The sequence below is a fragment of the Accipiter gentilis genome, chromosome 17, assembly GCF_929443795.1.
Source record: "Accipiter gentilis chromosome 17, bAccGen1.1, whole genome shotgun sequence".
Taxonomy (NCBI): domain Eukaryota; kingdom Metazoa; phylum Chordata; class Aves; order Accipitriformes; family Accipitridae; genus Astur; species Astur gentilis.
The window spans coordinates 15,090,440-15,116,360 of NC_064896.1; the positions used below are offsets into that span (position 1 = coordinate 15,090,440).

The 25,921-nt window shown below is 36.1% G+C and overlaps 1 protein-coding gene across 11 annotated transcripts in view; it reads left to right on the forward strand.

The window, feature by feature from the left end:
* PLEKHA7 (pleckstrin homology domain containing A7) overlaps positions 1 to 25,921 on the forward strand; it is a 167,090-nt gene that overhangs the window by 19,373 nt on the left and 121,796 nt on the right. The window contains exon 1 of one of the 11 annotated variants that reach the window (XM_049819837.1): positions 11,293 to 11,355. The exons of 7 other annotated variants lie outside the window; for them this stretch is intronic. In XM_049819837.1, the coding sequence (XP_049675794.1) occupies positions 11,315 to 11,355 (41 nt within the window). In that variant the 5' untranslated portion in view covers positions 11,293 to 11,314. Of the gene's footprint in view, positions 1 to 11,292; positions 11,356 to 11,385; positions 11,509 to 25,921 lie in introns of those variants that run through there. 3 more of the 11 variants (XM_049819840.1, XM_049819836.1, XM_049819839.1) reach the window with 3 other exon arrangements.

Genomic DNA, 25,921 nt, shown 5'->3' on the forward strand with positions numbered 1-25,921 from the left:
ATGCTTAGATTTACAGGAGGGACCAAATGTTCTCACTGCTTGCACTAACACACAAAAAAAGGAAAATGAAAGAACCACATAGAGAAACTGGGTGCAGATATTCACTCAAACTCTGAACAGTGTCTGCAGTTTTAGTTTAGCTTATTACACACTTTCCTATCTCATTTTAGTTTCAAAATAAGCCCTGAGTAATACATTCATCTTTTAAAATTTAAGTTGAAAGAACCAAGGGCAGGCTCCGCAGGGTTCTGCTGTGCCACAAGAGGGCATTTTTGGTGCCAACTCTGCAACTATTAAGGAATAAATGTGCTTTTAAGTCTCACTTTGGATTAATTAATCTTGAAAAATAGAATTGAAATGATGCATTTTTTTCTCCAGGCTCCTTAGTTTCGTAACCAAAAAAGAACAGTTTGAGATCTTTGTTTTGCTAGGTATCATGGAATTGTTGAATGGTTTTTGTCATTACGTGAAGCCTGAGAATTCAAAGTAGAATTGTGTTAGATTCAGAATTTTGTGCCTGGTGAAGTTTGTTTAAATGATCTGCCTAGTATTGATTACAAGGAATTAAGTTGGACATTGAAGAAAATATGGTGCTAGAACTGTTTTCCTTTTAGGATGAGTAACTTAAAATAGCGTGGTTCAGTCTGGAAGATTGTGATCATAAGAGCAGTGTGTCCTTTAGTTCTGCTTATATGGAATACAAGACTAATAAAACTAGAGGAAATGTACTATAAATACAGCAACATGAAGTACTTTAAATAATGCATGATAGTGTCATGCCAACATTTAATAGAGTTTGCATTTTATCACTGGAGATGAGTAATACTGTAAATGGGAGAAAAAAATGTGCATAGTAAGTTTGACTTGCCGTTTAGTAGAGATGCCCACCCACCCTTTGCAGTGGGATGAGCCACAGTTTTTTTCAGTAAGCCCTGGAAGACCTATGCCTGTCGCTTCCTCCTTGTGCATGAGGATATCTGCATGAGATTGCTTTATCGTGTGCTTGGGACGTGCGTGTGCTTGTGAGTGCATATCCTCTTAATAACACGGAGGCGTCCTCCAGCGTGCGCTCTTCTCAGGTGAGAGGATTCATTCATGCACTTCAGTTGTTTATCTTGATTCCCAAACCTGTCATGTGATAAGGGGGCTCTTTACTCATAAAAGAGAGATGCAGGAGCAGAATGCCAGAAGAGTTTATTGAAGTTGAAATACATCTGGTTTTGAGCATTCCTCAGGAAATATGGCTGCAAGGAACAGCATATAAGCCAGATGAATTGTTCTGGCAGGTTCAGTTTGTTATGCTAGCTCAAGTAATCTTCAGGGGCTTTCCGATCTCACTGAATACAAAACATAATTGTGGTAGGATTTTGTTTGTTTGTTTGTTTTTTAAAATGTGGCAGTTTAAACCTTGCAAACCATTGCTCATGCTCTCAGGTTGGTGGGCTAAACTTAGGATGAAGACATTAACAAACACTAGAAAAATAACATTGAGAATTTGGAAAGTTGACACAAAAATTCTATCTACAGCAAAATTTGGCCAGATTGCTTTAATGTAATTTTTGCTCCACCAACTTCACATTTAAAATAAAAGAATAACTTATTTAATAACCAACCTATGCATTATTATCTTCAAAGATAATATCAGGTGTCTGTCCATAAAAACTTAAGTTATGGAAATACCTTTAGCTTTATTCACTTTAGTCACTAGTGGGTTTTTTTTCTGTTTTGTTAACATTGTAAAATACTCCAATTCATAAATCAAAATTGTAGTGAAATTGCTCATTTAAAAGTCATGGTATGCTCTGCATTGGGAAAACAGACAACTGTGTTTTTGTCATTTGGTTCTGCAGCATCTCTGCAGGATTATTCAAAGGATGGTTGAAACCCGAAAACTTCATGTGGAGGGGTATGGTGGCACTAATAATTTTTGTACATCAGTTAAATGGAGTGGATGCTTATTTTTAATAATGCTATTCAGTTAGATTTGGCATGGTTCATTATGAAAAACATTACTTCTTCTGCGGATGTAGCTTTATATTTGGAATTTTTTTATTTGTGCTGTATATTTTTCCTGAAATTTATGTGCTTTTGTATATGATGTGCCTGTTTTTGTGGCTTGCTTGCCAATAACCAGATTACTTCATTGCTTGGTTTGGTGGTTGTTGTGTTGTTGTGTGGGGGTTTTTTTCCCTTTAAAAGAAAATCTACTTGGCTTTTGTAATAACAAACCAAAAAAAAGTTCATGAAAACGTTGTTGTAATGCATGTGCTTTGAAAGGGGAAGTAGTAAACTGAATACATGCTGAGAAAAAGGATAACCTTAACTTTTTTTTTTTTAAACTGGATTCTGCAGTGTTCCTGCATCTTCTAACTTCCTTCTAAGGCTGTTACAGAATTTTAATCTTTTTGCAATGTGAAAGTGCATGTGCTGGTAATTCCTATTGTTTACCCTTAAGGAACAGTTTTTTAGTCGTTAGAAAGAATTTATTAACACTAGGATAGCAAGTAAAAACAGTTCAACTAATTCTATTTTTAAACATTTTTAGCTTGTTTTTGCATAGAAATGCAAAAATAACTAGTTCCAAACTAAAGCTATATTCTTTTCACAGTTTTAGGGCTTACAATCAAAAATGTAGAAAGCTGCTGGAGATTTGGGTTTATACATGCTTTTAGAGAGACTCCGTTGAATGTATAAAGGCTAAGTATTTATAGTCTTTGTCTAGCCCTTCTTGGATTCTTAAAGCATGTTCATATAAGAAGTACTGTCGTAATTGGCACCAAGTAATTATTGTTTTGAAAGTCTTAATTGAGGCTTGGCTTGGATTACTCATGGAATCGCTGTTGTTTTCCTCTATAAATTCTGCTAGAAATTGGTGTTAAATTGCAGGGGAAGCTAGTAGAAGTCCAAAGATATACACCTATGCAACAGATGCACTTGCCTGCAGATACATACATGACTTGGAACTCATCCTGCCAATAAAAGACTTTTCAGAAACCTTTCTGCTCTAAATCTAGAGTCTGGGAATTATGACAAGTTGTGCTAGCTGTATTTAAAAACAAACATACCCTCCCTCTTCCCACACATGCATGTGTAGAAATGACAGAACTTAACGTTTGCATCAGCATGGAACTAGAGAACTTGTGAGGAAAAAACAACGTGAGGAAAGAACCCTGCTGGATTTGTGGAAGATAAGCATGTGTGGAAAATAAGCATTAAATGTCTTGTCAGAAGACATGTTTTGGATGGTAAGGTTTTACAAAGATGCTGCTAGTACAGTAAATATTTCCAGTGGAGACCTATCCAACAAACCAAGCGGTAGATTCCAGGGAAGTTCCATTAAAACTTCATTGTTACTTCAGATTAGTAAAGCTCTTGGATAGTACAATAAAGGGCCTGTTGCAGTGTAAAGTATTTGCAGTCAGCCTTACTGAGACAAGGCAATTGCTTTTGTTCGCATGTGTAATGTAAATGGTACTTTTCATGATGTTTAACTTCAGAATAACTTCAGGTCCCTTCAGAATGGCTTTGGAAAATAGTATCTTCAGCTAAGATGATTGATTATTGACTAGACTGTACTTCATAGGCTGGATATTTTTCATAATAGTTTTCTAATTTAACACTGTGACTTCTTTAAAAAACCACTTGTTTTAAACATTTTAAATCATACATTTTTTTTATGTTTTTGAACTATTAGAACAGTGAATGGTGTGTTTATGTGCTGCCCAAGAAATTTTTACTTTTTGCAATTCATAACAGGAGAGGGAAAAAATTAGTGGAGGGATGTGTACAGGATGTGAGTGACTGTTCCTAAACATATAATGGTTGGACATGAGCTTTTCCAAGAAATTGTTAGGAGATTACTCAGCTGTATACTGGTCTATAAATGGGTAAACATTAGTCCCCACTTTGATTACTGTATTACTTGGTGTGGAAAAAATACGGTAGCGATCAAAACAAACAATATAGCATTACAGGATATAACTAGAGCATATCTGCTTTGTGGTTTAAAGCCAGGGCCAAATCCTGGGAATGTTAATTTGGCCATGATGCACATGTTCTTACTTGCAGAGCTTTTGAATATGTCATGTGCTGCCATTCTATTGCAGACAAAATTATTTGGTGTAGAGAGTACAGTACCTCACCGTAGGCATCACACTTTTGTAAAATTCTCTGTGTGTGACATTCCAGGTTTTTGGAAAGAAGGAAGAAAGGGAGAACAGTTTTATTTAACCTGCAGAAAGTATCTGTTTGACTGGAACTAAATATCTTTGCGTGTATTCCTTAAATATATGAAAGCCTTGCAATTTCTGCACTTAAAGTAATGGAACAAAACCAGAACATTTAATAACACCATATATATCAAAGCTCTGCTTGTTTATAAAGTCTCTCCTAACAAATATTTAATAAATAGGAGAATAATGAAGTTGTTAAAGCGAATAAAAGTTGTTTTTCCTATTAACTTAGCACATGTATTTAGGTTTTTTTTCTACTTACCTCCACACTGTTTATTATATTTGGCACAAAATAAAGTGACTGTACTGTCTATACACTAGCTATATACACTGTTACAGATGTGGTCAGTTGTGTTTACTGGCCTGTTTCCCTCACGGTTATTATGGGAGGGGATATCTTGAAATGTAACAGTTGATGTCCGGATTGGTTAATGAATATAAACCGTATTTGGTGATGATTCAGCCGGTGACCTTGAGAGTACCTTTTTAGAAAATGAAATTTCTTTAACTGTTAATGTTCAAACTTATCATCCATTTTGAGGCATTTGTTTAGGCCTTTTGTTTTTAAGCTAAATAATGAAATTAGGTGATAGATTGTGTGTTCCCACTTTTGAATTTTACTAGACTTGGGCTTCTCTCTATACTTAAAAAAATCAAATTTATGTAGCTGAACTACTCAAGAAAATAGTTATTGCTGTTTATTTCTGAAGAATGTAATAACCATATATGTTTCTTAGGTAATTAGATCCTAGTCTAAAACTTTGTAGAAAGATGGTACCTTGTTTTTTTTATACTTGCATTTAATTTTATGTAGAAGACTTAGGTAAACCATCTTGCCATGGTTTAGATTACTTACAGTAATACTGATGTGCATGTTTGCCTTGTCTTACCTCTTTTAATGTCGTTGTGGTATGCTTGTTGCTTTGTGCATGAGGATTTGCTAGGTCTGTGTAACTGTTACAGTAGCTGAGATTTTGTGTGACCATAAATTCAGTTGCATCATGTGAATATAATTAACTCTCATTATGTGTGCCTCATAAGTTCCATTCAGTTATCTGAGTTGTAATCAGCTGAAAAAGTAGTGGAGATACTGTATTCAGCAGCCACGCAGAAGAAATGTAGGAATGTGTAAACAGTGGTCTGATCTGTGTTGGGAAGTGCTGGACCTCAGTGGCCAGCGTTGAGTAACTCGCCAGGACAAGAAAGCTGAGAATGTAGCAAAGACAGAAAAAGTATCAGACTGGGACTACATTTAGAAGGAAACACACAGGAAAATGTTACAATGTAAAGGAGTAGGATGTTTTATAGCATTTCTTACTTCTGATTCTGTAGCTATGGATGTGCCCGTTGCTCTCCTAAAATGATGGCTGAAGTGCTCATCTCTTTAACTAAAAGTCAAAGTTGGCAGCTTGAGAACCTCGTGTCTTGCTTGTAACTAAGGTACTGAATTTCAAACCATACTTTTGAGATGTCACCACCCTTCCCTCCAGTGAGTCGTCCCTGCATATGAAGTTTTGTGCATCATCCATTGGGATGGGTTTTCTACCAAATTACTCATAAATAGTGAGTATTAGCAAATGCATGTAAAAATAGGAGGCAAAAATTGTGTGGGAAGTAGAGGAAGACTTTAAAGAACCAAATGTTTACTTGCACACTAATAAATTAGCATACTTAGATGATATGCTGAATTATAATTAAAGTCTTTATTCTGTCATCTTTAAATCTCATGGCTTGACTTTTTCCAGAAACTGTTTTTGTTCTCTGAGGTAAACCCACAGTGTCTCTCTCTCTCTATTTGCCTTTTATATGAGCTTTTAACAATAGCCTTTCAAGTAAGCTGAGTGTGCTGATGGTTGTGAGAAGTATTCATAAGTGAAATTTTAATGGATGGAAAACGAGGAATGCTAAATAATGGGTCACTCAAATGAGTCTACACAGAAACCCAAATGTCTTGAAAATTAGTGTAGTTATAGTCTCATAAAACCTGGGCTTGTTACAGGATCATTTTTGTATGTTGTTATGTTCTGGACATGCATTTCTCCTGCAGTTTAACTTTTCTTAAGTATGCTAGGGAATATATTAAAACTGGGAAAGCTTGGCTGTCACAGTTCTGCATTTTAAAACAGGTTTTTTATATAAAGGAAACATAATTTCCGTCTATATAGAAAATATCATACTTTAACACAGCCGAACACTTTGATAAAGAGTTAAGCTTTCAGGCTATGTGGAAATTGTAGCAAAGCCTGTGGCTGCCTGTGTAGTTCTGGATTTTTGTAAAGGTCCACAATAAGTGGATTAAGAGACAGAAAGATATTTGGGGAATTGTCTTTGAAACGATGTTTTCCTATTTTTTAACTAAGTTTTGGGCAGTTTTTATTCATGCTTGTTATATTTTTCTATGCATCTCTGTTGGAAAAATAAAGTGAAAGTGGGAGGTATATAGGGTAAGATTTATTTATCAGGCAAAGTATTTGTTATTCTCTATTTGTTTCATGTTGGTTTCCCCCCCTCTCTCTTACTACCTTTGGATTCCTCTTCTCCCTCTTACCCCCAAATTTTTTGATTAATAATGTTTTAAACAATGTAATTCCAAACTAGTTATGTTTACTCATTTTTTCCTTCAGTGTGGTGACTAAATGCCTTTTTTTTTTTTTTTTTTTTTTTTAAACTTTGAAGTTTGGACCAGCTCCTTTAAATATTCTAGGTGACTTTGTTACAGATAGAATCAAATAGTCAAATTATAATTCAGTGTATTCTTCCCCCCATGTGTATTTGGAAGTTACACAATGTCTAATGCCTTCCTTTTTTAAATCCTTTCCAAAATGGAGTCCTGCTATACATGACTACTGTACTCCCTGCTTATCTAGCACAAGTTGCAGTCCTGCCTTAGAAAAAGGATAAGTGCTCCTTGGCTAGACTTTCTTGTGATGCCAATTTAACCATTTAAATGAGTTTTCAGATTTGGCATAGATTAGTTCTAATGGTGTCCACTTCCTTTATGTTCTTGGATATTCCTAACATAATCTGATCCTGAAAGCTGTCATCTAAAAGTTATTCTCTTCAGTATCGCTGTATCCGTATTTCTATAAACCTCTTCCCCGTCATATTTTTTGTTGCAAAATATGCTGCCATAGCACTTCCTGAACAGCACTGAATATGTATATTTATGCATATATATTTAATTTTAAATTTTTTGTACTATATATACAAGTGTTATGAGAGAGAAAGTTCCAGGTATTCAGTGAATGTTGCATAGTTGTATGTGTATCAGAATAAATACTGTGTGATTTGAGGGTATTCAACAGTATGCTGATACTGGCTGAAGAACAATAGCTATTGTTTTAGCTATTGATTTAATAAATTACTGCAGTAATTAATATTTTAGCTTATAAATCTTTAAAATACAGTCTGAGAATAAACAGAAGAATTGGCAGAATACTTATATACATAAATAAATATAATATGTATATAAATACAGGTATACATATGTACATATATAAAAGATTAATCCCAAATTTATTTTTTTGTCCTATCCATTACCAAGTTTTACATTTAGAGACATATTTTTACATTAGAGTTCATAAATACAGGTGTCTTAACTTTTAAGTGCCTTTTAATTTTACTGCACTTTGTTTAACATAAAGAAGCAAAGTGTTCCTGAAGAATGAGGTAGGATCACTTTTAACCATGCTTCTTAATTGTTGAATGTTACTTTAGTAGAAGTATCGTTTTGGTTCTGCCTTTTAGCGTCTTTCATTCCTTATGCAATGTTATCCACTAAAATTGTGTTTGCGGACTGCTCTACAATTTTACAGTGGGTAGTTTCTAGAGATGTCTTTACCAAGAATGCTGAAAACGTGTTCTTAGTATTCTTATGGGGTTTCTTACCCCATAAGAGGGGAGAGAGAGATTGTGCTAAGGGTGTTCAGAAGCTGTGTATCCTGATAGGACCATGAGATCTCGGCTGCCAAAAGGATAAGTGTGTAAAGCAAAATGTCTCTATTCTGAAAGCTATACTGTCTGTCAAACCATCCCTGGTCTTGCAGATGCTCGGGTTATTTTATGATTGCCCAGTTAGCAAGCTCAACAAAATCTGTGATGTGATATGCTCACCCATGGCTTTTCTTTGGTACTTTAATGCATGTCTTGTGTACTTGTTATGGTCTTGAAGCTATTAGCTAGAAATCATACACAGATTTAATTTTTGTCCAGCTGTAGATATCTGTAACAGATGACACCTGAGAAAGTCACTTTCAGGTTCATTTATAAGTAGCAGAAGAAAGGTATTTCTTGGGAAACTTCATCTATCTTAAAGCTGACATCTAAAAAAAGGTCAGATGAATTGTTTGCCAAAATTCCCTTTCTTTCCACTGTGAAATGCAGTGGACTGCAATGCAATGACTAGCACAGCTACTGATGTTTAGAGATACAAGAATAAATCCCACACCATGTCTTATGTGGAAACTTACTGTGCAGTTGCTTTCTACCAACTTGTTATGCAGGTGGAATCTGGGTGATGGGTAGGTCTTTTGGTACAGGACTAGCAAAGTTGCTTACCTCTGTAGCTGTTCTGGGTAAAGAACTTTTCTTAAATGCTTTCAGTAAAGATCCTAAAATTAATACCTACCTGTCAATTTCTGGGCTTGTCGATTTGGGTCTAAAGAGGAGAACTTTCTCCTTGTTAGACAGTGTTTTCAGCTTTCTACTAGTGTGGGACTGATGAAGTAACAAGAATTTATAAAAGAAAAGAGTAGTGTTGTCTTTTTTAAAAATTCATGTTATAATTTCAAAGTGGATAGTTGCTTCTGTGTTGTTACATTTCCTGGGTTTTTCTTATTTAGTTGAGATACTGTCTGGAATTAATCAAAGTTTTGATTCTAAATAGAGTCTGAACACAGATTCAGATACCTTGCTGTTTTTCAGTGCTCAGTTTGACTCTAAAATGTATTCTGCCTGTATACAATTAAGCTGTTCAACAAAGTCCCTAGTTTTGCTTCTCATTTGTGACAATAGCTGTTGTGAGCTTTCACATTCCAAACAGCTAACAACTGTCAGCAAGAGTATCTAAGTGAAAGACAAAGAACTAGAGTGATTAAAGTTTGCAAATCCATGAATAAAGCATTAAGGGTACTGCAGTATCTATTTTGAAAGTTGTATTATTAAAAAACTCTTCTCCACTTTTTCCTTCACTGCAATAGGTGTCTTTGTTTACCTTTTACAGGTTATAAAATGTACGGGGAGAAGAACCAAGATTTTTTGAAAACAGCAGACCTTGGGTAGTTTTGTACTTTTGTCTTGTTTGGTACTATTTTCAAGTCCACTCCCCTCACACTGTCATAGGCCTATGCGTTGTGTATTCTGAGACGTTTTAAGTGGTGCCCTGAAAAGTTTCTTGTTGCTTAAAACTTGGAAGGAATTTCTTTCTTAGGTTACTGTTTTTATTAGGGGGGTATTATGTTCTTGGTTGAAGTAGCTGTTGCCACCAGTCAGTGGGCTACTTATATCCAGTGTGTGGGAGTGGAAGAGTCAAAGGAATTAGCATGCACCTGTTTATGAGCATTTCTGTAGAAATAAAGGACAAGAAAAGTAAATTATGTGCTTTCAGAACTCTAGGTCATTAAAGATCTAATCTAAAGCTTGCTGATTTTGGTGAGTTTTGGATTACTGCATGGCTGAGTTAGAGGCCAATTAATTCAACTTCTTCACTTTCCTTAGGAGAAAAAGGTGTGAAGTCTTATCCTGATTGCTGTGGATGAGAAGAACACAAACTGACTAGCTAATAAGTTTCATGAGAGGCTTAAATTAATCTAAGAGTGAGCTGTCAGTGAAAGGGATGCTGACATTTCCACTGTATCTTTCTTGACCAGTCTTGGAACACTTGTTTAGCAGCCTGATGCTCCAGCTCACTTCTTTGATCTAGCTGAAAAATGCATCCTGTGGGAGACTGACTTCGACTGAATAACTTGCCCTTCACTTTGCTGCATGGCTGCACAGTCATGAGCACTGGTGCAGAGAAAACATTGGGAAGGCAGGAGGTGGGACTGTTCCTTTCAGTAGTAATGGGATCTTAGTTGGACTTAAGCTCTTTAGAAAATTATACATTCAGTGAAACTGCACAGCAGATGAGAATTAAGTAGAGCATGTTTTAGAGATTTAGACCTCCCAAGAGACTAGATATTCCTTGAAATTTGGCAGTTGTCCCTAAAGAGTTTGTTTTATACACTTCCCTTCTGAAGTAATTAATTTTATTTTCCTTTTTTTTTTTTACATTCATTTTCTTAAATACCTCTTACCTAACCTTTGCTTTTTACGCCTGTCATATCACTGAGCAGAACTAAAACATCTCCAGTTAAATAAAAACAGTGTGTAATTAAAATTGAATAGATTTGCCTGTGAGAGCTTACCCTGGACTTCCGCGTGAACTTTGAAAGGAAGTTACTACGCCAAAAATCCTTTGACAGAGATAGGAAAAATTAACAATTTGCTAAACAATATCTATATTTAAGCTTTACTGGAAGAGCATTAAGCTTTTGTTTCAAAAAATGGGCACTTCACAAATGCTTATAGGCAATGAATATCTTTGAATACAGATATGCATGCTTTTAACATAGTTTAGGCTTTAAAGTACCATTTATGGAGTCTGAGTGTTATATAAGGGTATGCAGACACCCAGGCTAGATCACTGATATATTCTGATACGTATTTATCATACATAGACTTTCCTGGGGAGATGTGATGGTGCTTGGCACTTAGTTTGTTTTGCTACCCTTTGAGATAGGGAAAGTGAGTAAATTTTCTTTTCAAGATCTTTGCAAATACCAGGCCATTGTTTTGGTGCATGGAGAGTTACTTTTGCAAAAAATTTGATATTCTTGTTCTGTTTTCCAAACAAGAAATACAAAGAAACATTGAAATCTCCAGCTGTGGTGGGAGGATGTGGTTTCTGCAGGGACACCACGTACATTCCATCTCATGGAATGCACTTGGTATGATATTTAACAAAATGTGTTGCTTAACAGCTTCGAGAAAGACCAGCTTAATTGTAAAGATGTATGCAATGGAAGCCCTTCCTGCAAGATGGCATGCCTTTTCTACAGTTCAACAGAGGGCATTTATTGCCAAGGTAGAGAATGGGATTGTGCTGCTGGAGAATGTTCTGAAAGTATTTGTGGCTTAAACTGAATTACAGGAGGCACGCTTCTATGTATCCCAGAAAGCAGAAAGGTTACCTGACCATATACAGTTCCTGGTGAGCAAATTGAAATGGTTCATTTGAGTAAGTGAGATGAATTGTTTATTGTTCTTCAAGTGTATGTAGTCAAGTTGAGAGCTGCAGCTAATCTGCAGTCTTCTACTGTCTGCTTTTTATGCTAATATGGTGTTATTTGCAAAGGTCTAGGAAGGAAGCCTGTTACTGAGTTTATTGATCTTTGTGGTATTGACTAGCTGCAATGTAGTTTCCACAGATGGCAAACCAAACTCATATTTCTAACTTGAGGTGGTGAATTTGGATGTTGTCTTACTTCTATTTCTTAATGAAATCCAACAAAGCATAGGAATTGAGAGTTGGTTTTTGTTGTTTGTTTTGTTGTTTGTTGGGGATGTTTTGTTCTTGTTTTTTTATAACAAACCTTACCCACATAGATGTTAAGCCCTAAGAGTTGTGTTTGACAAAGTGCGTACGTTTTTGTGGTTTTGGGAGGGGAGCAGTTGGTAACAGTAACTCTCTATCTCCAGAAAAAAGCTATATGGGTAGAATGTGGTGGTGATTATGGCATGTAATCAGTGAGAGATAATTACGCATTTAAGGTCCAGTGTATCAGTTGTGAGGATTTCTAAATAGTAGACTACTGTCTAATGTAAAAGTAAAAAATTTTTATAGGAGGACTGATGGATTTCCTAAAGATCTGCCTGTCACGCACTCTATTCTCTGCATTTCTTCCTCACTGGAAATATCAAATTGCAATTAATGCAAGATGACTGTCATTTTAGGTGTCTCTATTTTGATGAGGGGCTAGAATTTTCAATATCACAAAAATAGTTCAGCAAGAATTACAGAAGTAAACAAGATAATCAAACTTAGACAAAATCTATCTTCAGAAATGGCAGTCAGGAAGAGTATAAAAATCGATGACTAAAAGTATGTTTTAAAAAATGCAGGTTTAAGCCAAGAAAATTTCTTGGATGAATCTGTAGAATACAATGGTGTATGGTTATATCTAGGGGTCATGAGTATTTCTGAGATATTAGGAGAACAGCAATACTGAAATAAAATGTAATTTAAAAAATTCTTATCCAAGCCTGCTTTAGAGGAACATAACATATTTTAAAAGTAGAAATAACTTCTAAATCTTCATACTTCACAGAGCTCAATGTTTGTACCTCTCTCAGCTAGGCAATGAGCATCAATAGTGTAATTTTACTTTTGCGTTTCTGTCTTTGTTAAAGCTTCATCTTTATTCTGAATGGGAACACTCAGCTTCTTGAAAATAACAGAAATGTGCTAGCCTTCCGGATAGTGCAGCTGAAGTACCAGAGGATATCTGTGTGTGAGGAGGGTCTTTTGGGAAAACACAGAAGCTGAACCTTGTTGAAACTGATTTTTGTCAGTCCTGTTTCGAGGTGATGGGGACAAGGAACTTCTAGTCGGCAAAGTACGTTGAGGCTTCTGTAATTGTTTTTGTCAGCTTGTGCTTTTCTGCAAGAGCATGTCAGTCCTTATTAGTGAACCAGGTTATTGTGATGCGCTAGTTTGTGATTTTGAGACAAGGGCTATCTGTTGCTTTCCCCTGCTTTCCTGGTACTGCTTGTTCTAGAAAACTTGAAGGTGTGTAATAATCTCTTGGTGTAGATTCTGTCTTTAGTTGTTTGTTTTCTGCATTTGCCTCTTGTAATGTAATGGAGATGTCAAGATCTAGAATAAAATTGTGTAATAAATAAATTGTGTTCAACTTCTTTACCAGGACCCATAGGTCCCTTTGTACAAAGCTGTTTTCTAGCCAGTTGGCCTCCAACCTTTACTGCTGTATAGGCTTATTCTTTGTTGAATGTCATGAGGTTTCTGTCAGCATATTTCTTCAGCCTGTCAAGAGCTCTCCAAATGGCGGCTCTGCTCTCCAGTCTAGTGTTGCTTAAAACTGTCTTTTGTAGTAAATTTAGAATGCTTATTAAGCATAGCTTTTGGTCAACTTTTGCATTGGTTTCCTCTTTAGTTCTGTGTTGTGAAGAGTGGCTATAAGAAAGTATGGTAAATCAGCAGCCTTAAAGGCAAGCCTGAATTTTAGCATCTTATTGCATTAGTACACAAGGTGCTCATCTGTTCTGTCTCAGTTGGCTTATATAATATAGTACAAGTATGGAACTTCGAAAATTTGACAAACATAGAAGGTGAATGCTTGGCACGTAGGATTTTTTTTTGCACATGTGTTCAAAGAAAGGTAGAGAGCTCTGTAAGAGAGATGTTTGTTGAAATCTTCGTTGTTTATTGTGCTTTTCTGAGTATGAGCTTAAATATTTGTAAGTAAATATTTAAGCTTTAAAAAAACTGTTTTGTTTTTTTTCAATCAAACCACTGTTACTGAAGAACTCTATTACTGTCAGTCATGCTATAGCAAAACTTCAAGCCAAGTTACAGTCAAGTTAGAAATACCAGTGCAGGCATCTGTAATTGTCTTGCTCTAATTCTTATTCAAGACTTTACTGTGCTTGGCTCAACTAGTTAGTTTTACGTGCCTGTTGATCTTAATTGTGAAGGACTATGACAGCTTTGTGAGAAAAATCATCAAATAGCCTTTGCTTGTTCATGGAATTTGCTTGAATAGAAGTTTTTGCACTGCTTATGTCTACAGTTTAGATGGCTTGCTTATTTATAAGAGGATATGTATTAAATTGGAGGAATGGAAATGGGGAATAGATGGATGGGGCAGTTGAGAAACAGTGAAGCCGAAGAATTGCACTTGTTTTATTTAAATTCATGTTGAGCTACAGTCTCTACAAGGTCAAATTTTGAATGTTTGTTGGGGAGGAAGTTAAAAGAACACACAAAGGAAATGGTTAATGTTTAAGAGTTATGAAAATCTTCTGAGTAAAATGCAAAAAAAGATTATTTTTAAAATAGCATATTTGTGGACCTTATTATAATTTGTTGTGGAGCATAGGAGAATGCTTGTAATCTATAATACTTACGTAGAATTGCTTAACAATTTCTAGATTTACTGGGCTCTGTCGTAGTTTAACCCTAGCCAGCAACGAAGCACCACACGGCCACTTGCTCACTCCCCCCACTGTGGGATGTGGGAGAGAATCAGAAGGGTAAAAGTGAGAAAACTCATGGGCTGAGATAAAGACAGTTTAATAGGAAAAGCAAAAGCCACGCATGCAAGCAAAGCAAAACAAGGAATTCATTCGCTGCTTCCCATTGGCAGGCCAGTGTTCAGCCATCTCCAGGAAAGCAGGGCTCCATCACGCGTGATGGTTACTTGGGAAGACAAATGCCATCGCTCCGAACATCCCCCCTTCCTCCTCCTTCCCCCAGCTTTATATGCTGAACATGACGTCCTATGGTCTGGAATATCCCTTGGGTCGGTTGGGGTCAGCTGTCCTGGCTGTGTCCCCTCCCAACTTCTTGTGCCCCCCCAGCCTGCTCGCTGGTGGGGTGGGCTGAGAAGCAGAAGAGGCCTTGGCTCCGTGTAAGCACTGCTCAGCAATAACGAAAACATCCCTGTGTTATTAATGCTGTTTTCAGCACAAATCCAAAATGTAGCACCATACAAGCTACTGTGAAGAACATTAACTCTACCCCAGCCAAAACCAGCACAGCGCTTACTTTTTATTTATACCCAGATATTTATATCTGTTTCCTGAGCTCTTCAGGGCCTATTTTTAATCTCTTGTACTATGAGTATTAGGAACATTTTTAAAGATGAAAGCAGGCATTCTTAAGTCTTATATGATTCCAGGATCTGGGGTCTTAATAAAGATGCTAAATATCACCTGTGTTTGCAAATGGCATCTTTTAGCTGCCTGCCAAAACCTTTTAGTTTGATTAAAGGTAAGGCTGGCACAAAATATTGGAAATGTGTATCTCCCTGGCAAATGCCACTATACGTTACTCTTCTTGCAGAAGTGCTAATGAACAAGTGCCTCTTAGCCAAATATATTCTAGTGTGATTGTTCTTGTTAGTTGTTCTAAGGCCAAGTCTGGTACTTCCGTTGGATTGGTTAAAAATATATTAATGTTTCATTTAACACAATATTTATTTCTAGCACAGGTAAGAGCTTAGCGAATCTATCCTCTTGTCCCCCCCACTCCTGACAAATGCACTCATAAGAAAACCCATGCATGTCAAGGACTGTGCTTATGTGCTTTGGGGCTTGAAGGGGCTCTATAAGCACTGTGCGCTGCCATCCAAGTATAGCATTCACAAGCCTTCACCGTCATCCCTGGTCAGCCAGGAAAGGTGATTCTTCTTTGTGAGAACAATTAAACACTGGAGTAGTTTGCCTAGAGGAGGGGTGGAATCTCCCTTGCTGGAAGTATTCAAGACTCGGTTTGGATGACCCTGGATCATCTGATCTAAGGCCTTGCCTTCAGCAAAAGGTTGGACTAGATGATTGCCTGAAACCCCTTCCAGTTTAGGCTTTTCTATGTCTCTCTGATTCTTCACTGGAAAAGTGTAAGGCTTATACACCAAAGTCTTCCTCAGATTAGTTTGGGGCAAGATTTTGGGTATTGCTAGTTGTCCTTTTATGGATGAAGCAGGGATTTCTTCCTTTCTCTAGATTTAGTTTGATCATTTGAAGCTTTTAAAACGTCCTTCTCTCAGCAAATCAGGCATCCTGGCTGTATGGGTTGAACTGCAACAAAATGGGTTTATACTTTTGGGATAATATGGTGATTCCAGAGGAAGCTGGGATTCCTGACATTCTGGACTTAGGATCATATCGGAAGAAGGTATATTCTTAATGAAATTGTGTATGATAGTTGAGGCCCTACTTTGCCAGCAAGAAGAAAATATCCAGCTTGTGATGCCCTTGTCATTCATGTGGTTAGAGGGGAGGAAGGAGGAGATTGCAGTACCATTGCTGGAACCAGATTGATGGAGGCAGGAATTGAGGTCAGATTCCTTTGCTGGATTGAAGAGACCACAGATGGAAGATGATTAGCACTTGGTGAGTTTTTAATAGATAACCCATGTATGTTAAAAATAATTGAAAGAAAAAAGTTATTTCCTAGCTGAGGAAGACATCATTGCTTTTCTGAGACATCCAACTGGACAGATGTTGAACTCTTGTGATCCAAGAAACATGCATTGCCCAATTAGAGCTTTGTGTGCAAGTAGATTATTGTGGATGTAAAGCAATTGTTTTCAGAATCTAAACAGTTTTTAAGTATTACATAATGTAATGTATTTTTTTCATCAAACTAAAATGTGACTTGAAGTTTTAAGAATTTGCTGACCTCTGCTCTACAGCAATGCTTGTTAGCTCTCGCTTACTGGCAGTTTTAACAAAAAAAAAAAAAAGTACAGTTAAATCATAGTTTGCATAGTAGCTTAGCATGGCAAACTTGTAACAGATTATCTTCTAGTATACTACAGATCAAAGACTTCTTTTGAATATTCTTGATTCAGAAGTTTTGAAGTTCACAAGTAGGTGTTTGCACAGTTGAAGAAGTTTCATGGCTTCAGAGGTATAGTAGAATCCAAAATATTTATCAATGTTACAAACAGCCATGAATTCCTTGCATGAACAGTGTTATGAAATACTAGTAAATATATGAATTAACTTTTGTTTCTAATTTTTGCAGACAATAGGCTGGTGTCTGCAAGCAGGTATTGACTCAATCATGTCTTCTAATTTTCACCACATCATCTAAATTAACTCACAGACTGATTAATCTGTGTCTGTTTTTTTATGTTTGTTTGTGTTTTTTTTCTTCTTCCTTTTTCCTGTACCTACCAAATTGTGTTAGAAATAAAGAAATTGTGGGAACTCTGTTTTAACAAAGTTCTGACTTGCATTAACTAGTGGCAATCTGGTATCTGTTGGTCTCCTGCCATTCCTGTTGTTTGACGAAGGCAACTTTCCGTTCTCTGGTATTTGTATTACTGGTTGGTTGGTTTGTTTTTAAACAGAGCAGTCCTACACCCTACAAAATAAAGGGTTGAATAAGCTTCATGTTAATGCATGTCTACACTGTGCAGTGGATTGAATATGAGGCCCAGCTCATACACCTGTGTAGCACAGTGCAAGTCAGAGGCATTAGTTTTCAGCCAAAAGCAGTATAGTCGTGTCTGCATGATGATGTGCCTGGGCTATCAGATGTCTCCTAGTGTTCCATCTTCAGTCGGTCTGGTTCAGACACTGGTTTGGCTTGCTTTAGCTCAAGTTTCTCTGCCTTGTGCTACGTTTTACAAAAAAGATGTGCCCTAGCTTGTTGCAAATGACAGAGTACTTGATGTGTCCTGATCTCTTCCCCAGATACAGAAAGTCCTTTTTACATGCACCTATTTGATGTTTTCTAAACCTGGATTATCTAGAATGGTGCATAGTATTCTTGATAAAGCCTTGCCGAAATACTTATAATTAAAGACTGCTTAAAATGTTTCCTTGTCTCTTCTGGAAATACCCGTCATGATGTATCCTGGCATTGAATGCTGTCTTTTTCATTGCCATATTATACAATGGTGGCTTATGCTAGGGTACCTCCCGCTTACCGATCAGTTTACTGTCGGACATACATTATGCATTATTTCTGCATTTCTGTACTTTCAGTTGTTAGGTCATCGTTTGGATCTAATTTTGAATGTTCTATTTTCCTTGCTTTTTAAAACTTTTTTTTAATTTAAACTTTTGTTTAACTAATTATCTCCTACATATGAAACCTTTTGTCTGATAATTGAAAAAAATTTCTTCCTGCTATATTTATTGCACAGTTACATTTCTGTAAAAATTAGTATTTTCTGCTAGTCTCTAACAATGAGACAAGACTAGAGGAAAAAATAATTTGGGAGTGAAAGTTTGTCTTGCCAACTACACCTTTTTATTGGATTTTTTTTCTTTTTTAATTGACAGGCTGTCATGCAATTCCTCTTGATTCTTTTAAGTTAGTTGTAGGCTCTTCTGTCACAATATGGCCATGAATATTTCATTATATGTTTGAAGAAGTGCCTTGCTGAAAATGGTAGAAGTCATGGTTTCTAATTACATCTGGGTAGTTCTTTCACACAACTCAATTGACCTCATCATGTTTCTTGAATTAGGCTAACATTACTTAAAGGAACAAAATGCTGTAAATTCATATAGGACTCCTGTTATTACATAGTTGTTGTTATATAATAATGCACACAAATGTACATACCAGCAGCAGAGTCTTCGATTTCAGGCTGTGATTTTTAAACCTAGTAACTCTTCTTTTAGATGGAGAACTTTGCTTTTTCCTCTGCTTGATCCATTCTGTTTATTGCTGTTGGTAACGAGGCAATCGTTTTCTGAAGCTCCAGCTGTTCCCAGTCTTTGTTGCTCATTTGAAAAATGCTGTTAGCAAAGGAAGCGTGGTAAAGCTCTGCTTTTGTCTTGGCCAGAATAGGTGTACTGTAAGAGTGTATGGAGAAGAAAATGGGAGGTTTCTGGAGGACTAATAATTCTGTTAGAAACAATAAATGTTCGGGAGATGGGCTTTCATTATAAAGCTACGTTTTCTTTGATGTGGTAAATGCTATGTAGTGAGTACGTTGCTTAAAAACAAAGATGCTGCTGGTTCTTTTTAATCTTCTTATTGTAAACCCTCAAATTAAGATATGGTCAGTCTTTTCAGTCAGCGTAATCGGAGTCTGATTTGAGAACATTGGTGTTAACCACCTGCCTTACCACAGTGGAAATAAAACTGCCAAGACATGAAAAGAGATAGTTAAGGAAAAGCTTAACTACAGCCAAAAACCCTTCACTGCTGCTTTTGGCTGTTACATCTGTGTGCAGGCATGTTTGTTTGCTCTGTCCAGGAATGCCAAGTCATGTGAACTGCGAAGTTGTACAGGCTGTAGTATTTGCAACATGTGCTGTGAGTTAAACTTGCAGAATGAATATATCCATTCTGTGTTTCATGGGTTAGAAATGCATTTCATTTGTGTTTCTTCTAGCTTCTATTTTATCTACAATAGACTGATATTTTTTTTCTTTTTCCTTTCCTTCTGACTGTTCTTTGAGTCTTTATTAACATCTAGAAATACGGTGAGTGGCAGTTTATCTTTAGTTTGATGGAGTCTCAAGATTGCTTCATTTAAGCAGTTGGCGATTGATCAAAGATGGTGTCAAACTAAAAACTGTAAGGTTTTTAGGTATATTTAAGCACGGCTAGTCAGTAATATGAAGATGAAATAAAGAAAGATGTACTTCTGATGTAGGTGTTCTAAGAGAGAAACAAGTGGGGGCTTAGTGCACTTTTAAAGGCTGTAGACAGATATGAAACTTGCAACTGAGCAGGAGATTGAGTTTGTCACTCATTCTTACTTGTCTGCCTCTTCTCCTCCAGGAGTTCACTGACCTGTTGGATCAGCCAGCATAACTGTGTGTATTGTGTCTTCCTAAACTGGTGTCTCAGTGATCTGTGTTACTTTATACTCTACTGCATGGTTTTAAAAAATGAAGATTATTTTGCTAGGACTGAGTTAAGGAACAATTATGTGTACAGCTGCGGTGGCTGATCTGAGGGGGACATTGACCTTTCAAAGTGTGAGGTGATGAGCTTTTGCAGGTATTAGCCTCAGCAATACCTCGCTTGCAGCGCAGTCTGAAAAGAGTGAATTGCACTAGTAATAGCCTTTAAAGAAAGTCTTGCCAAGCATGGTGATCTTTTTAATCTCAAACCTATTCTTAATCACAGACTTAATCGATATAATTTATTTATAAGCTGAAATCTATGCAGATTTTGAACTGAATGCATTTCATACCTTACAAAAGTACACAACTGGCTATAAATCTTTGTAATTTATATACTGTGGAGGGTCAGTAAGATAAAATGCAAGATTTTCAGAATCCTTCTGGCCAGTTTTGAAATGACCATTACTCCCAAGAAAAGAATGGGGTCTTCAAAGTCATGGTATTGTCTTCTTTGTAATAAAGAAATATTAGAAGCAAACAGAACTCGATGGAAGATCATTCTTCAGGAGAACTTCATAGATCTTGATTGAAGCCTCGACTTAGTGATTCATGCAAATGCATAGATTGTGCAGTTGTCATAGGCTTTTCAAAATAGAATGTACAAATGATACAAAATCTAATGGAGCATATGGGGTAGGTGCATAAAATTACATGTAACTTGTCAAAATACTCTGTAGGGTGGTACATCTTCTTTCCTGATAAATTGTATGTGTGAAGTAGAATAATACTCCTATGGAATTCTGGGGCCTAAATAAGATGACTGTCAAGTAGTGTAGAAATGGCAATGTGAAGAGGGAGAAAATCAGTGAACACTATTTCTAGAGCAGTTGAGATCTCACTGTTCTCTATGAGTAGGAGTGTGTATTGTCATTTAGCACTTCATCAGAACGGTTTATGCTGCCATCATGAGGAAATTTGATTACAAGTAGCTGCTTCTACACTGTGGTACTTGTTCATCATTTAAACATGTTAAGACTGTTGAAGCTCCTTTTAAATTTCCTTGAGCATGCCCACAGCTTTAGTAACATATTTTGGATAATTAAAGTAGTTAAAAAAAAATCTTTAAGAATCTTTCAAGCACAAGCATTTGGAAATAAGGTGAATTGTAAAAGTGAATCTGGGTAGGTCTGGTGTTCAGGTTTCTGTGCTTTTGATGATCTTTATTTTTTTAAAGAAATCCAATGAAGCCTGCAGTATACTTATCTTTTGACATTTTGAATTAAAAAAACATGAAATTTTCTGTAGTCTTCTAGATCCTTATTATGCTGGTTTTAGCCTGCAATGCAAAAGGAAGAATATTCTAGAATAACACATTTATGATGTGAAGTTTGCAATATATGTTTAGGCTGAACAAACACTTGGGAGCTTCTGTAATGGAATTGCAGTGCTTTATCTTAGATGGCAAAATTAATCTTTTGGAACACAAGTAAACTGGGAATGGCTTTGACATTTTAGGATGTTAAAATAGGAATAAATCAGACTTTCAAGTATCATGTACGGTCTTAGAGGGTAGTAGTTTCCCACAGTCTCTGGTATTCCAGCTGTAATTTCTTTATAGTACCAAACATGTCATGCATGAGGGGAAATGGTTTCTTGGTCCAGTGAAATCCATTGGAGGTTTTTTGTGTCTTTAAATACTTCTAGAGCGATTATAACTTTAATTTGAGCTTCTTGTAACATTACTTTTCCTGTGCCAAAAACTTAAATCTCATGAAAGCTGTTCACACAGCTTCACATAGCTTCAAAGTTTTTCTCTATGCAGAAATGCTGTTCAGTATATTGATACTTCCCTGGGTCTATTCCATTTAGATGAAACAGGAAAACAGGTCCACAAATTCACAGGTATCCTATATGTAATCTTGTTGTCTTCACTTTAAAGGACATTGGTAACACAGATACCATAGTTTAAGGTTCCCATCTGTTAACTTATTATAGTAGCCCTTTGGAAATTTGAGAATTGTATCTCATTTTATGTTTGCTATTTCCTTTTTCATCATTACTGTAAAGACTAATCTGTCTCGCTTTCCTCCTTTTTTAAGTGAGAAAACTGTTTTGGTATAATAGAGTAACCATGAATTAAGTTTGAGATTTTTAGCTTGTTGAATCTATGGGAATGCTGTGGGAAAAGAGGTGGTCCTGTTTCATGGGATTTCTTCTAGTATATTTATCAACTATTCCCTCATAGAATTTAAAATAAGCATGTAAAAAGTTGTACTTCTTGGTAATGAGACAGTTCTGATTTTTGAAGAGTGGTAAAGATATGAAACTTAACGTTTTCCACAAAGCCAAAATGAAACTTGAAATGGGTTGAGAAGAAATATGTCCATTAGGAATGGCCAGGATTTCTTAGTGTTGTATAAAAAAATTCTGGCTTGCAAATCCTGAATATGATAAGAAGATTTCATGTTATAGCTGGTACCTAAATTTGAAGGTGTCAGGGACAGAAGTGGCAGCTGAAGTATTGGGGAGATCACAAAGAGTCTTGGAAAAGGGAGCAGGAAAAAAAGGAGTGAGTCACCAGGATGGTGAAGTTGTAATAGGGAGTACTGTGAGAATCTGGGAAGAAAAGTGGCTGCTTAAATATCCAAAATAATTGGATAGAGCAATCTAAAAAACATGACTTAGCAGATGTGTTGATTAAAAATTTCTACAGGCAAAAAAAACCTGTTTGCAGCCAGGGTTTGTAAGAATTGGTTTTACTGGTAGCTCAATACAAAGAAGGCATTTATGGCTGATTCTGAAAAGAGATCAGAAGGATGGGACACTGGAATTTCAGCAATTATGTGTAGTGCTGCAGGAAGAAATTCATCCCCTTCTATATAGTTTGTGGGAATGAACAATGTGGGAACTGGTGTCAGGTTATGTGAGTAATTACTGTTACATTTGTATAAAGTAGAAGAGTGAAAGTTTGTCAGCACCGTGCAGCTAAAATACAACAACTTCTTTCTGATGTTGCTCTAAACCTTGTATGTGCTTGTTTCTGGTTTTAATGTACCCCTAGGAAGTACTGTCTGGGACATGTTTGCTGATGTAATACTATGTAAATATTATTTCAAAGCAAAAATAAGTTACTAGTGACTAATTAATACTATGATTCCAGCTTAAAATATTTTGTAGTAAGCAGAGATCAGTGTTATTTTTTAAACTTTGTGAGCACCTGCAATTAAATACACAGTAATTAATAACAAATATTGAGTTAGGATGCATCATCACTGACTCGCTAGATCTCCTCTTCTGTTAAGTTTTAATGGAGGCACTTGTATAGCATTTACTCCTAGAACCACTTCTTTGCATGCATTTTCATATCTCATTTATAAGGTAAATAAGGAGTAATGGGAGTATTTCCAAACTTTGAAGTTTTTGATCTGTGATGATGAGTAAAATAAAAGCTTAGGAAAAAGTTTAATTTCTCACACCTGTGTTTGATGAACTGGAAAGGAAGCAGAAGGCTTGCAGTTTTACAGATTTTTATTTTATTTTAAAAATTATATCCCTTAATAAAAAGAGCATGCTACTTTTGCGTTTTATTGTTTGTACTGCATTCTATTTCAGTCAAAACATTTTTATTTTTAAATGAATATTATATGTAAATATAGCTAATATATGCTTACGCTGTAAAGATGGATCTCTTCCGATCTTGTGTCATGCCTTGCACATTGCTCATTTGAGCACAGCCATAATACAAATACAGATAGATAACAGTGAAGATCACGGGAGCTGTGAAGAGCATTTCAACAATGAGAGTAAAGTCCTAGCAGCTTCGTGGTAAATAAAACTCCCTTCAGCCCCCTTCTCTTCCCAAGTATGGAAAGAATTTCAGTTGTGTAGTTGTAAATGATGGTGTTTTCACAAAGGCTTCTCTATGTATCTGCAGCATAACAAAATTAATATAAAATACATCTTTTGTACTTTGATATAACTGGCAGAGAATGTGTTGAGTCTCTCAAAGACTATGGGTTGCCTAATATATAATTGTAAATGAACAACTTTTTAGAGAAAATAAGGCAAACACTTCTCTTGCAACTAGATTTGTTAGGAAGAGCTTTAAGGCAAATCTGATAGAAACAGTGTTACCTACTTAATTATCTAACATGTTATGATAATTTGTTTTAACACAGCATATTGTTGAGACAAAATTTAGTTACCAAGAGCAGTTGTAGTGAGTATTCAGATTGGTTTGTGTGGAAGTTTTTTACAGGAAAGTTTCAAACTTCTTGAAGCTATTGGACCACAAATCATTTTGTGATAGGCAGTATTTTGAAGGCAGTTTTAAAATAAAGCATAATAATTCCTGATAAGTTAGTTACTTTTAAGTAGGAGTCATAGAACATGGCGGCTCTTTTAATAAATGTAATATCTCACAAAACTGCAGAGATTTTTAATTCATACCTCTGAGGAGAAATTTACAGATTTAATCCACCCATCCCAAAAGCGCTCCAATTTTATAAGAACTTACATTAAAATCATGCTTGCAATAACTGTTTCTGCTTTGCTTTGAGTAATTAATCTGAGGAGGGATATTTTCTTGAAAGATTATATTTAATTTGGCTTTATATAGCAAGACAATTAACTTGTTCTAGATGGGAGGAAACCCAGAAGGTGATTGTCTGCAAATGTAATTATGCAAAGCTGCTGTCATCTCAGCCACAGCAGTTGTGTAGCCAAGGACTACTGTTGAGAGCTAATTAAAGTAATGCAACTCTATTAAAACATCAATTTCCTGTTTTTAGGAATTTTCTGGGATATAATATCATAATTATAGTTTCTTGATATTTGGTGTTTAAATTTACAGCCTTTATCTTGAAACATGTGAAAGAATGATGGCACCAAGTGGATGTGGTCATGCTAGGGCATCTCCAGGAGCAAGTGCTTTTAACATCAATGTAAAATCAACTAACATTAAATGTTCAAACTTACATCAGTTACAATAAAATGAGCTAATTATGGTTGTTTCTCTTAAGCCAGTCTGAAGCACTGAAACCAATTTAGAGACCAGTTTTAGTCCTTTTTCTATGTGTGGATGATCTCTTGGGAGGAAATGATGGCAATGAGGTAGGCGGTATTCTGCTCTAATCTTCCTCCCTCCCCTTTCTTTCTTTCCCTAGGCAGAAAGAGAGGAGCGATGGTGTTAATGATTTTTTTTCAGCAAATGGGGAGAGGGCAATCGTGGTCCTTTTTAACGACTGTGCTTTACTTCTGAATGCTTATGAATGCTTCAGGCTTAATCATGAGAACGGTTAATGACTGACTGAAGCTGACGGTCTGTAAACCCTGCTGAGAAAAAGTATTATCTCAGGTATGTATCAGTGTTCAGTCCTTGCAAAAAGACTAATGTTTCATTTGAAACCCTGTATTTTTTCCAGTGTTTCATGTACTAAATGCCTCAGATAATAAGGATTATGTATTGATCTCTTACTAACCCTTTTGAGTTTTCCAACCTGTAACTTTAAATGTACAGTGTTTATTAAGTGCCATGTTTTTCAAAGTTTGCTTTTTGATTAGAATACCTGCCTGAAAGTTGACTACTGCTATCTTAAATAATTAGGGCAGTGAATTTTGGATATTCCTGGCACATACCATTAACACTGGCTTTCTCTCAGTACTTACATTCCAGGTTTGTGAAAGATCCTGATGAGAAGGGTAGGATTGTTTCTTGGTCATTGCAGACTTTGCCTTCAAATTGATGATTATCAAAGAGAATAAATATTTGCATTATTTCAAAAGTTTTTAAACAGATTTTATTATGAGGGATGAAGAGTGGAAGTATTTGTAATGCCTTCTGAAGTAATAATGAAACTGCTCTAGCAATCAAAAGCTGAATTGCGAATGAAATCATGCCTTATCTTGGAAAATATGTAGCTATTTCTTATAATGGCAAATCATAGGTATTATTGTCTAGGTTTGAGTCTATATCCTTTGCATTTTTACCCTTGTTGTTCTTAGTGGGAGGGAAGGAAAAAAAATGCTCTTCTCTTTTGGCAAAGCACCTGAGGTTAGTCAGGTGTTGTAAACATGAATCATTTCACAGG